The 12,962-nt window shown below is 57.1% G+C and overlaps 4 protein-coding genes across 4 annotated transcripts; 2 read left to right on the top strand and 2 right to left on the bottom strand.

The window, feature by feature from the left end:
* Nucleotides 1-600: 600 nt before the first annotated feature.
* Nucleotides 601-1,963, bottom strand: DICSQDRAFT_46933 (uncharacterized protein; the record flags this gene model as incomplete). The annotated part of the gene is made up of 7 exons (XM_007359807.1): nt 601-826; nt 977-1,028; nt 1,082-1,133; nt 1,181-1,270; nt 1,330-1,620; nt 1,683-1,769; nt 1,826-1,963. The coding sequence occupies 7 exons, from the start codon at nt 1,961-1,963 to the stop codon at nt 601-603; spliced, it is 936 nt and encodes a 311-aa protein (XP_007359869.1).
* A 1,889-nt stretch (nt 1,964-3,852) lies between these two features.
* DICSQDRAFT_45747 (homocitrate synthase) lies at nt 3,853-5,528 on the top strand (the record flags this gene model as incomplete). The annotated part of the gene is made up of 4 exons (XM_007359721.1): nt 3,853-4,108; nt 4,227-4,355; nt 4,415-4,507; nt 4,564-5,528. The coding sequence occupies 4 exons, from the start codon at nt 3,853-3,855 to the stop codon at nt 5,526-5,528; spliced, it is 1,443 nt and encodes a 480-aa protein (XP_007359783.1).
* Nucleotides 5,529-6,463: 935 nt separating this feature from the next.
* On the top strand, nt 6,464-7,996 carry DICSQDRAFT_96383 (inorganic diphosphatase). The gene is made up of 6 exons (XM_007360543.1): nt 6,464-6,510; nt 6,566-6,604; nt 6,786-7,039; nt 7,199-7,638; nt 7,713-7,822; nt 7,880-7,996. Exons 1-6 carry the CDS (start codon nt 6,504-6,506, stop codon nt 7,915-7,917), a joined length of 888 nt encoding a protein of 295 aa, XP_007360605.1. The 5' UTR covers nt 6,464-6,503; the 3' UTR covers nt 7,918-7,996.
* Nucleotides 7,986-12,925, bottom strand: DICSQDRAFT_96380 (uncharacterized protein). Its single transcript, XM_007360542.1, has 11 exons — nt 12,671-12,925; nt 12,279-12,537; nt 10,832-12,227; nt 10,367-10,718; nt 10,157-10,310; nt 10,029-10,105; nt 9,873-9,968; nt 9,709-9,819; nt 9,468-9,654; nt 8,356-9,414; nt 7,986-8,296 (listed from the first exon to the last, which is right to left on the bottom strand). Exons 1-11 carry the CDS (start codon nt 12,797-12,799, stop codon nt 8,214-8,216), a joined length of 3,903 nt encoding a protein of 1,300 aa, XP_007360604.1. The 5' UTR covers nt 12,800-12,925; the 3' UTR covers nt 7,986-8,213.
* Between the last annotated feature and the right edge of the window lie 37 nt (nt 12,926-12,962).

The raw sequence follows: 12,962 nt of genomic DNA, 5'->3' as shown, positions 1-12,962 counted from the left end.
GTCTCCGGCTTTTCGTTCTCCGACACGCCTGGGAGGTTGGAGTGCGTCCCGTTCGGGGAGCGCGACCGTTCCAGTTTGCGGCCCACGAGCATCTGGTACCAGATCGGCCGCGGACCAGGTGAAAGTGAGCTCCTACGCGGACCCGTGTGCGCAACCTCCTGGCTGTGGAGGCTGTTCGCGTTCGTCGAAACTGACAGACGGCTGCGCGTCGCGCTGGCCTGTGAAAGCGCCGTCGCGCGGCGGCGAGCACGGATGATCGAGCCGATGGCGCCCCCAGTCATGCGCAGAGAGTCCAAACCGGGCTCTTCAGTGCGCACGATGATTGCGCGTTTCTCGTCGATCAGGTCAATCTCGTCGTCAAGGTCGGCAATGGGACCCGCTTCGAGGTCGTCGGTGGAGCGGGCTGCCGCAGGCTCAGCCTCCTGTTCCGGGGTGCGCGAGCGGACGCGCTGAGATAGACGGGAACGGCGGGATCGCAATGTTCCGCCGCGCGTGAGCTCGACTTCTTGAGCGGCAAGCGGGTCGGCTTCCTGCTTTGCCGCCTCCAGGAGTAGAGTGGTGTGCTCGTCGACCTAAGACAGCGTGAGATATTGTTTGAATTTAGGTTCGAGTTTGGGCACGCACGTTTGTCAGTTGTCGGGGGTCTACTTTGGTCATCTGCAGGATGATGATTCCAGTGCAGATGACTGCAAAGGCAAGGACGATGGTGATAATCTGAGAGGCACTAGCCTTCAGACCCTGGTACAAGATTACCGACGTGACCAGGGTACAGAAGGTGACTATATACACACTTGTGAGGCCGACGAAGACGCAACCGGCAGTGGCACTCACAGGTAACGTAATAGGTAGGCGTAACTGCGGGTTATTCTGGTAAGTCTGCTGTTCCTGAAGATGCCGCGATAAGCCATACCCATCGCTGTGGGAGTAAGTCCTCAGCATCAGGGATTACACTATTCATGCAGGATTGTGTGGCAACATACCTGTGTTAAACAAAGCCAGTGCAACATTGAGGTAGTATATCTCCGTGACTTGATCGCCAGGTAAGTGATAGCAGTGAGATCAAGAGGAGAGAAAAGCCTACGAAGTGTGACCACCACGAAGACCAACAAAAAGTAGATGAACCAATTCTTAAACTGCAAGACTATGAGCAAAAATATATTAGAGCGAGGTCGGGACGTACTTGGTTGTCTCCTCGGATCGAGGTAACTATACACGCTCCTAAACCCTGAGTGCAACTTACGCTCAGCCCGCCAATCAGACTGCACACACCCTAGGGGACAACGTGTGTGAGACCCAGGGCCTAAGGATAGCTCGCGATGCGCAGCTCACCAAGTAGGGCATCATTGTTCGGTGGCCATAACGAGGCGCGACCCACAAGGCGAGAAAGACGGCGACCGCGAGGACGACGCCGCCGTACGCGAGGAACCATGGAGCAAGGAAGAGATGTTTGAACCCTTCAATCGTCGACACGCTTTGTTCCTGCGGACCGTTCAAGGCAAGGATGGATGCTCCAAGTAAGCATTGAATGGACGATATCCAGCCAAAAAGTGACAGTCGTTCGTTGAGGAAGAAGTGGGATAGTATCGACGAGATGACAACGGAGAGCGCGCCCATGGGTGTCTAATGCACGAGATGTTGGTTCAAGAGGCGCAGACGCGACATACAGAGAAGTGAGGGCATACCACAATGATCGCCTCGACGAACGCATACGCGACGAAGTTGCAAAGCTCCCCAAGAATCATAATGGTCATCCCGGTCCACCACATCGGCTGTGAACCGGCGGATTAGACACTGAGAACGCTAACGCTACTACTGGCGTACGCACCGACTTGAGATAAGCAACTCCCTCGCCCATGACATGACCCTTCTGCGAACTGAGTAACCCCTTCTTCTTGAATACGAAGGAGGAACCGATGAGCACCCCGGAGCCGATGGCGAGGACGACACCGACGCTGATGTCCATTGCAACCATTCGTCAAGCTGTCCATCCACGGTTGTCAAGCACTGATTATATAGTGTACTCACGCGCGATACTGAGACGGTTGACTTGAATCTGAAGACATCACAGGAGCACCCGAGAGCGCACGTAACCCAAAGGGACTTGTCGGAGGGTCGAGCGCAAGGACGAGCGCAAGGACAGCGGGTCTGGCCCAGTGCGACGCGGAGACCGGGATGAGAAGCAGAGCTCAGGAACGTGCACGTCAGGGAGGAGGGCGATCCTCACGCCGTGGGGCCACAAGCAGGTTGGAGTACTGCTGCCGATTGTTAGCTTCTGATGGCCATATGACCTTTAATCCGTCCTGTAACCTTCGTCCACTTCCCAGCTGCGCGCACGTTGCACACCGTTCGAATACTCCGTAGAGGCATAGCTACGGTGGAGGTTAAGTGAGAGGTTCAAGCCGACATTCGAAACGCAAGCACTGCATGTCATCCGTACATACGCAGTCAGCTCAGGGCGCCTATTAGCGGGCTCATCGCTCTGGAGGTCACCATTAAGTCAACGACTCTCATCACATTTGTGACCCTGCGTTGGCTGATTTCATACAATACTAGTGCCTGGTGATATGCGAGCCAAGTACATTTGCAGAAGACGCTACATGGTCCGTACTGACTCAGGCTGCACAGTCTTCAGGCCTGGCGGCACTGCTCCCAGTCCACGCATCGTCTACACATGTCATCACGCCTCAATTCTCTTAGGCTGAGCTAGTGCTTTGATGCAGGTAGGTCCTTCGCTCACTAAGAGCTGAGTAGCTATCGACCAGGTACGTCCTCTGTTCCATTCAATTGGCACTCGGGCAACTGACATTCGCTTTATCTTCCAGGTTACAAAAATGACACTCAAGTACGGGCTACTTCAAGAAGCCTTCGTGAGACGTCCGGCTGGATATGGCGCGAGCTTGTGCCAGGTCGTCCGTGATCTATCGCTGCGTTCCCACTACAATACGTCCCTCCGCGTCTCTCTGCGTCACTGCAGTTCCTTACAATCCACGATATCTTTGCGCGCTGCTGTCAAGCCCCATGTCGTTGAGCTGGACATGTTGTGCCAGCTTTCTGGCACCTCCATCAATCCAGAATTCAATGTCTGTCCAGCCTTCTTCGGTATCCCAGCAAACGGCCCCATCTACATCCCCTCCGTATCAGCAACGTCCTGGGCTATCTCCCGCGAGACGCGTTTTGTGATCTCTTGCGATGACCCTTCCGACTACCCGACATTGCAGACATCTATCTAGAAGACATGGCCCTGGAACAGGGGAAAGCTCTGAGCTCGGAGGTGACACCCTTGAGGCATACTAGAAGCATGGTGCTACTGCTGGAGCACCTTGACGATTCTCTCATCGTATCTCAGTAAGCGCTCCTTAAGATGGCAATACGACATCGATAGTACTAGCGCAGAAAGCTCAGATACGTAGCTCAAAGGCAACTGGTACCGCTGTATACTATACCTCAATTGACCTGATGATCGTATAATCTCGACAAGAGAGGTCTCTGAACGACGTCAAGGTATAGCTCGGATAATTGTTGCCGGAGTGATCGCTGTGGAAGGACCACCCACCTCCCAAGTCCAACCTCACAGCACTTACTAGCCACACCTCCTGAAGATTTCCAGGCAATTTGAGGCAGGAGGACGCGGGATGGGAAGCCACTACTAACGAGAACTGGTACAGAGGGGCCCAGTGGAGTCACATGATGCACTCCAATGACTCAAGTCAAGTTTTGTTGCTCGCTCAAAAGGCGGTCCATGCCGACTTCCTTCCTGCACTAGCACTTTCTCTCCTTCCCTCTCTCCCCGCCTCGACCGCCCCCACTCACGCACATCGTCCTCAATCCCCGCATACCACCAAACTCACCACCATGTGCCCCTGCCAGAACGGCGCCTCCCAGCCTGCAGACAACTCCGAGATGGTCCAGGTCCCTCTGAACGGCTCGACGTCCGCGCACTCCGTCCCGTCCACCGCGAACGGCGCGAACGGGCACCCCACCGCCAACGGCTCTGCGAATGGCACCGCGAACGGCCGCCCCACACGCCCCTTGAACCCCTACGCGCCGCGCGCGTCCGACTTCCTGAGCAACGTCTCGAATTTCAAGATCATCGAGTCCACACTGCGCGGTGAGTCAAATTGCGCATGACGCCATCGCCTGTGGCTCGACGGGCGCGAGAGGCTGATGCGATGTTTGTCTGCTGTCGTGATGGGACGTCGTCGTGATCGCGCGGGATCGGTGATCAGAGGGCGAGCAGTTCGCGAACGCGTTCTTCGACACCAAGACCAAGATTGCGATCGCGAAGGCGCTTGATGCGTTTGGGGTCGAGTACATCGAGCTCACCAGTCCCGCCGCGTCCGAGCAGTCGAGGAGGGGTGAGTCTCGCACAGTCAGCGTGTGCGGGGGAGCCAGACTGACTCACTCTGTCGCGCAGATTGCGAGGAGATCTGCAAGCTCGGCCTCAAGGCTAAGATCCTCACCCACATCCGGTGCCATATGGACGATGCCCGGATAGCAGTCGAGACTGGTATGTTCAGTGCTATTGTGTATGCGCTGAATGTCGCTGAAGAGCGCGCGCGATAGGTGTCGATGGTGTCGATGTTGTCATCGGTACCTCATCTTTCCTCCGCGAGTTCTCGCACGGGAAGGACATGGCCTACATCACCAAGACCGCTATCGAAGTCATCAACTATGTCAAGAGCAAGGGTATCGAGGTCCGCTTCTCGTCGGAAGACTCCTTCCGGTCCGACCTCGTCGACCTCCTCTCCATCTACCAGACCGTCGACCGTATCGGCGTCAACCGCGTCGGTATCGCCGACACCGTCGGCTGCGCTAACCCGCGCCAGGTCTACGACCTCGTCCGCACCCTCCGTGGTGTCGTCTCATGTGACATCGAGGTCCACCTGCACAACGACACTGGTATGGCTATCGCGAACGCATACTGTGCGCTCGAGGCTGGCGCGACGCACATCGACACCTCCGTCCTCGGTATTGGCGAGCGCGTCGGGATCACCCCCTTGGGTGGCCTCGTCGCGTGCCTGTACGCGGCTAACCCCGAGTATGTCAAGAGCAAGTACAACCTGCCGATGCTCCGCGAGATCGAGAACTTGGTCGCGGAGGCGGTCGAGGTGAACGTGCCGTTCATGAACCCCATCACCGGCTACTGCGCGTTCACGCACAAGGCGGGCATCCACGCCAAGGCGATCCTGAACAACCCGTCGACGTACGAGATCCTGAAGCCCGAGGACTTTGGCCTCACGCGTTACGTCTCGATCGGGCACCGGCTGACGGGCTGGAACGCGGTCAAGAGCCGCGTGGAGCAGCTTGGGCTGAAGCTGACCGACGAGGAGGTCAAGGACGTCACGGCGAAGATCAAGGAGCTCGCGGACGTGCGCACGCAGTCGATGGACGACGTGGACACGCTCCTCCGCGTGTACCACTCTGGCATCCAGTCCGGCGAGCTCGCGGTCGGGCAGAAGGAGGCGCTCGACAGGCTGCTCCAGAAGCACCGCGAGGAGAGCCGTTCTGCTGTTGCTGCGAGCGCATGAACGTGGCGGGCTCATTTCGGGCACAGCCGTTCGCCCTCGCCCGTATACGTGGATACAACAAAAGGCCTAATTCATCATGGCCACGGATTTACGTTCAGTGCCAACGCCCTACCCTCTTTTTATGTACTTTATCGTGCATAGTTGCATTTTCCTGCTTCGCTGTTGTTTCTTGTGTTTCCCAAAGATTTTCACAAAAGGGACCTGTGTACGAGAGGACGTAGCCAAAAGGTAGTATACAACAGCTACTCGTAGCAATACAATGTTTTTGTAGAGTGTCTACATGAGCCAGTTGTGCTGATGGAATGCGGACACGGTCCGCGCTGCGGGACGGCGAGCGAGTGCGACGGGAGTTCTTAGTCGCACGTTCATATAGAGGAGATCGTCAGGTACGGCTTGCATGACGTCTCGTCCAAGAATCGCTTCAGTCGGTCGAAAGACCCGACTGCCAATACATCAAATGCATGCCTTCAAATGCCCTCGAAACGCCGTTGGAGGAGCGCTGCCAGTACTGGCGCTGATCGTGCTGGCATGTCGGATGCTTCGGACTTCTGTTCGACTTCTGTTTTCTATTGGCGTGTTGGACAGTGATATAGTGTCAAGGATATACCAATGCTTCTAGCCACCGAGCGCTGGTGGATTTGTAGCATGCGAGGTTTTCTGCAATGTCTGCACCGAGACTGGTTGAGGTCGTCCTGCTACTAATAGCCTGTTGAGTGAAGTTGCGATGGAGACGACAGCGTTGGGTGTGTTCTGCCATGGACGGGGGCCGATGGCAATTATGCGGAAAGGGAGCGGGAGTGGGTGGAATATGGAGATTATCTAGCCGATTTGGGTGATAATCGTTGACGGATTGAGAGCGAGAACATCCGGGACTCCGCACAGTCATATACACCCAGCCAGATTTGGACGGGGATGAGTGCCATCGCCCTCCGCCGCCTCGCTCATCACGCCCGTCTCTTCTCCTCCTCCTCCATCATGTCCCGTGAGTCTTTCCACCGCTCCAGCTGACCGTGATGGTGCGCTCATCGTGCTTGCAGAATACACCACTCGCCTCATCGGCGCACCCAACACGCTTGGTGAGTATTCGTCTTGTCCGTAGATCACCATCGTCGTATGGCCAGATGGTCTTGATCACACCCCCACCGCCCTCGTATACCTGTCTGGCCTTTATTTCGTTGCCATCACGTCCCTCTTTACCACCATTGGCCTCCGTGTCTCCGCTACCTCCCTCTCCGGTCTGCTAACCCGCGTCGACAGAGCACCGCGTGTACCTCGAGCAGAACGGCAGCCCCATCTCGTCCTGGCACGACATCCCCCTCTTCGCCGACCAGAACAATGGCATCCTGAACATGGTCGTCGAGGTCCCCCGCTGGACGAACGCCAAGATGGAGATCTCCAAGGAGGAGCCGTTCAACCCCATCAAGCAGGACGTCAAGAAGGGCCGCCTCCGCTACGTCCGCAACTGCTTCCCCCACCACGGCTACATCTGGAACTACGGCGCGTTCCCCCAGGTGCGTACGCGCGCCGCGCGCCTTCTGCGGAGAGACCAGGGATGCTGATCAGTGTCGCTCTCCTCTCCTCGCGATCGTCCCCGACGCTTCCCATCCGGTCGCGTGCACGTTCGCCCGTCGCATGTGCGCCGCGTATCATCCCCCACACGTGGCCGACAGACCTGGGAGGACCCCCAGCAGACGCACCCCGAGACGAAGGCCAAGGGCGACAACGACCCGCTCGACGTGTGCGAGATCGGCGAGCAGGTCGGGTACGTCGGCCAGGTGAAGCAGGTCAAGGTGCTCGGCATCATGGCCCTCCTCGATGAGGGCGAGACGGACTGGAAGGTGATCGTCATCGACGTGCGCGACCCGCTCGCGTCGCGCATGAACGACATCGAGGACGTCGAGCGCCAGCTCCCCGGCCTCATCCGCGCGACGAACGAGTGGTTCCGGATCTACAAGATCCCCGACGGCAAGCCCGAGAACAACTTTGCGTTCAGCGGCGAGGCGAAGAACAAGAAGTACGCGACCGAGATCATCCACGAGTGCCACGAGGCCTGGCGCCGTCTCATCTCGGGCGAGAGCGCCGCCAAGACCGCGTCGTACGATCTCTCGATGTGCGTGTTTTGTTGCCTTGCTGGGCGGAGCATTGGCGACGCGATGCTGACTCTGCGCTCGTCTCCCTCTTCAGCCGCAACCTCAGCGTCCAGGGCTCGCCCGGCTATACCTCCAAGAACGACCCGGCCTACACCAGCCTCCCTCCCGACTCCCGCAAGCCTCCTGCCCCCATCGACCCCTCCAGTGCGTCTCGCGTGAAGTTCCTGCAGCCGGTTTACTGATCCTTGTTTCGCCGTGTAGTCTCCAAATGGTTCTACATCGCTTCCGCCCAGGTATAAGCCTTCTGTAGCCGTTCGTGTCGTGTATATCTACGAAGCAGTAACAAATCAATCACTTAGGCCGACGAGGTCACCCGCTCTCGTATGTGATCGGTGTGAATGAACGCAGCAAGACACGATAAGACACAATGCAGATGGATTTAACTAGACGCGATGAGGCGAGTATAGAGAGATTGCACTCTTAGAATACGTGCTACAACCTAGAGTGCGGGAGACATTGAGACGGTCGTTGCGAAAACATTGCGTGCAGACGAGAGCATGAAGGACATTTTGTAGGCTCAGCCAGTCATTGATCATCACCTAGACTTCTCTACGCCATCCTGCTGCGTAGGCGGATACCTACAGTACCTGTCGGAAATAGACGTAATCGTCCAGGTCCCTGCGATGTGCATACATGGGTCAGATGTATTTCCCAAAGAAGGAACGAAGACCACGCACCTTCCAATGCAGAGAAGATCGAGTACTCTTTCGTGGTGACCCCAGACACGGTGTGTGTCTCGAGCACTTTGCCTTGCGCGCCCTTGCGCGGGCTCAGCTCCGCGCGCTGGTACGTGAACGTGAACGGCGGCTCGCCGATGAGCGTGAACACGATCTCCGCCTGGTCGCCCTCGTGGATGTCCTGCACGATGCGCTTCCCGTGGCCGACCTGCGCCGACGGCAGCGCGTGCACCGTGTACCGGAGGTCCGTCACCGCCGTCTTGCACATCCGCTGCTGGTGCGCGACGGACGTGATGGCGAACTCGCCCGGGGTATGTTGCGCGACTGACCACGGGGAAAGCTTCGCCTCCGCCGTGTGCGCCTTGCCGCCCGCGCGGTAGCCGATCGTCCACGGCGGCGTGCCCTCCAGCTGGAACGGGATCGCGTCCCCGACGCAGTAGTCCTCACGCCGGCTGAAGGGGATGATCGCCGCCGTCTCGGCGACGTCGACCCAGACGGTGCGGAAGAGCGGGTCGGGGGCGACCTGCTCGCAGTGGCTCGCGTCCGTGACGGACTCGATCGTCACTTGGTGGGGGCCGATCGAGTGGAAGGTGTAGCTCGGGAAGTGGACCCGCCACTGAGAGTCCCACACCTCGACCGTCTCGGAATAGATCTCGCTGGCGGCGAGGTTGCGCACAGAGACCTGGAGCTGGAAAGGAGGAGTACCCTGAAGCACGACAACGCCATCGTTTTGCGAATAGTCCTGTGCGGTGAGAGCATCGTTCAGACAGTAGGAGAGGCGGTTGTGATTCTTGAACCGTGCGGAGGGGCGCGTCAGAACTTGTTGCTCGAACAGGAGGCGTTCCGAGCGAGGGATGATGGCGTCCTTGTTCTTGGCCAGCGAATATGCAGCATCACCGATCTGCTTCACTTCGTAGTAGATTCGGGCGGGCTCGGACGTTCGAAGCTGGAAGCGAGTGCGAGGCTGTATACTGCTGAACGTAGGTTGGTCAAGGAGTTTGGTTCCCCCGAGCCCATCATCCTTCGCAATGTTGTACATGATTTGGAATGGCGGACGACCTAAAACACTGTTCATGACGCCAGACCCGGAGAATAGTCCTTGGATGACGTACCGGTGAGGTCAAGGTCGACATGATCGTCAGTGCCTTCACAGATCGCAGGGAGGATGTGAGAGCCATTGTAGCGTTCATAAGTGGACTGCATATCCGACGAGAGTTTCGCGGATGGTCGCGGGATGTGGTCCACCCGGTAGGTAGATTCGCTTTCTACGATAGTTCCTGGGCATTGGGAGTCGTTCACCTGCACGGGTCTCTGTGAGCCCGACGACATTGTACAGGCATTGTAGGTACATACCCCAATAAGTTCGTATGTACCGGCTGCGTTGACGCGAAGCTCGTCGTTAGGTGATTTCAGGGTAGCCCTTTCGATGGGACCGCCCTGGCGACGATACTGAACACGCCAAGGCTGCAAGGAACAAACTGAGTAACGATTGGAGTTATGTAGGCAGACTGACTGACTCCTTCACCAGTTAAGCGCAGCGGTAGGATCGCCTGCTCGTGGTCGAGTATCGTCACCCGCCGCTGGTCCGGTTTCCCGTAGAATCTGACAGTTGGCTGCACGTTGCACTCGTTACCGAAATGTTCCCAGTGATTCACTATGACAGATGGACTTACTAGGTTACGGCGGACGTTGACTGCAATCCCCGGTACCGACAGAGACCGTTTGCACTTGTATGCGTCCTCCACATTCACTGTTACATCGGAATTAGTCGATGGCCATGTAACCGGTCGGAGATACGTACCCAGCTCAACCTCAAAGGAACCGCCATCCCTATCAATCGCCTTAGGAATAGGCAAAGAAAGGGACTGCCTTGCTGTCTGAATGTCACGGAAGGGAATGATCTCAGAGCCCCTGGGACCGACGATTTGCACCTCGATATTCCACGGTGCTGTACCCTAAGTTTGCGAAAATAAGCTTGTGTACAGGGAGCATCTCGTACACACGGCCTTACCCGCAGCTCGATCTCCACGCCAACATTACTACCAGAGCAGCTGCTGATACTCTTCTTGCCTCTTCCGCCGTGTACGTTCCCAACGAAGTCCGCAGAAGGAGGCGGATGCACATCTAGCTCGATTGCAGCCGCCTTGAGGTCAATCTTCTTGTAGTTCGCGTCGCTAACCCGGTAGATCTTGAACGTGTAGTGACCGCTGCGATCTGGTTGGACGGTCAGCTCCCCCCGCGAAGCCGTGAACGTCTTGTGGTGCTCCTTCGGATTCTCAGCGTCACGCTGCGAGCGGTAGTACACTGTGAAGGGCGGAGTGCCATGCAGGACCAAGGCAGCGGAAACGCCGATGTCTCCAGAGCTGTGACGCCAAGGCGAAGGGATTTGCAAATTATCAAGTTGTCAGCGAATCACGTTGATCAACTATACCACCGACTAGACTTGAAATTGAAATATCTGGAACTGTGGACGCACCATTCATGAATTTTCTTCCACTCTATCTCCGCGCTGGGAAGTGGTCGCTCGACGACCCTGCACGTTTCGGGGCTCAAAACGTCACCTTCGCAATACTGCCCCGTGACGCCTACGATCGTGTACTCTCCCGGCGCGCTCGCACGTAGCGTCAGTTCCCGACGATCGCCCTGTGTCTTGAGGTTCTTCGTCCATGCCTTGTACCGCTTGCTCGGCTTCGAGCCATCTTCTCCCGGTGGAGGATCGTATCGCACGGCGACATCCCAGGGTGCATCCTCAATGTCCGCTTGTACGGCTGCAATGGTGAGAGGCGCTTCGGACCCGACAAGCAGGGAAGCTGGTTGTCCTGGACCACAGTGCTTGAACGAGACGGCAGGCCGGCGGAGGACAGTGACTGAGCGAGTTGTGGCGAGAGCGTGGTCCTGGGCACCTTTGCGGGGAGCATCAGCGTGTTGGCCCGCGTGTGCGACGTTTCCGAGCGAGTCAGTCACTGACTCAAGCGTGTGCGTGTGGGTGCCAAGGGTATCAAGCACCACCGTCAGCGGGACGCGGACTTGGGTGGGCGCCCGCTGGCCAGTTGAAGAGAGCCTGCGATCATCATCGCTATGCGCATGGCGCTCGTGCTCAGCACCCTCGATGCCTTCGACCATGAACGACTCGCGTTTGTGGCCGGCTTCGCGATACCACCGGAGACTGAGTGGTGGAACGCCGTAAATGTCGATTTCTAGCTGAAGCTCCTCGCCTGATCCACTGACAAGACCGGGAGCAGCGCACCGGACATCCTTGACAACGGCCTGGCTCCTTGGGGAGAACTCTGCACGAGGACAGGGCACAACTGTCACTTCCGTGGGGTAGAGGAGACGCGCGTCGACGTTCGACTGGTCAAGGACACGCTCAAGAGTGAGCGTACCAGGTTTGTTGAGGCGGATGTAGGTAAGGTGCTGTGTCTTCTGTAAATGGTTCTGCCCGAGGCTGTGCCCTTCATCGTCATCGTCTTCGTCGTACTCGTCGTACTCGTCCGAATCCTTCTTCTGGGCTGCACGGACGAGCTGCAAATGGTCGACACGGCTTTGTTCGATGGCCCTGAGGTCCTTCGCAGACAGGTCAACATGTTCGATCCTGCTAGTACTTCGCGAAGTCTCGGAGGCTGCCAGAGGTGTCAGATTGTACCTCAAGGCAGCTGGATTGGTGTTGTTCAGAAGAACAGGGATGAGAACATAGGAGCCGGGAGTGGGGAAGCAAAACGTCTCAGCGTAGGGATTCAACTGAGCAGTGCTGATGGGAGACATGCGGACGGTGTGTTGACCAAGAAGGTGGGTCTCCCTACCACCATTCAATATCGGCAGCCCCAAGTCAGGAAGGTAATCCCAAATCGCGGACGTGCTGTAAGATACGTCTCCTGATGCATATGTCAACGCGCCCACGGTAGCCAGCACGTACTATAACATACCTGAAGAGCGGCCGGACTGGATCCATGGTCCCCCGCTTCCAATGTTCACCGAGATTCCTCCGAAGGCTAGACCGTCGAATAACCACAGAGCAATAATCTGTAGAGCAACCACAGATTTGCTGTACCTTAGACGCGGTACTCGGAGCCATGACAGGACCGAGCAGTAGACGAAGTCAGCAAACATCCACTTTCTCGCGAAGTGTTGTGGACCTTCGCTCGGCCAAAGCCAATATCGCCCTAGGTCAAATATCTTGACCGCCTACAAGCAGAAAATGGTTAGTGAAGCTATACGCGAACGTCTCCAAAAAAGAGCGATCGGTACAAGAGATCCGCTCATTTGCGCAAACCACGGCACACGCACTGAACGCAATAGCGATGAGACACAAGCATACCTGACATGCCACTCCTAAACTCAATGCGTACAAACGCTGATCAGGCACTTCAAGAAAGCTTTCTGGTATGCGGGGTCGGGAACCAGGAGGAGCCTGCGCGCTGCCTGGTGAAGGCTTGGTGGCGGACATGGCGTAAGTGTCCTGAGATGCACAAGAGGTCTATGTCGTGAAGTTTATCGTTCCAGTTCGTGTCCAGATAGTACCAGAGGGTCGTAGTCGAGCAAGGAGGCGCAGATGTCATGCAGGGAGGATGGGGCAGGTCGTAGACGGAGGACAATGCATCTGCTGCAAC

This window comes from Dichomitus squalens (assembly GCF_000275845.1).
Source record: "Dichomitus squalens LYAD-421 SS1 unplaced genomic scaffold DICSQscaffold_1, whole genome shotgun sequence".
Lineage (NCBI taxonomy): Eukaryota > Fungi > Basidiomycota > Agaricomycetes > Polyporales > Polyporaceae > Dichomitus > Dichomitus squalens.
The sequence above is the reverse complement of the archived record's forward strand: the minus strand, read 5'-3'. Positions and strand labels throughout refer to the sequence as shown.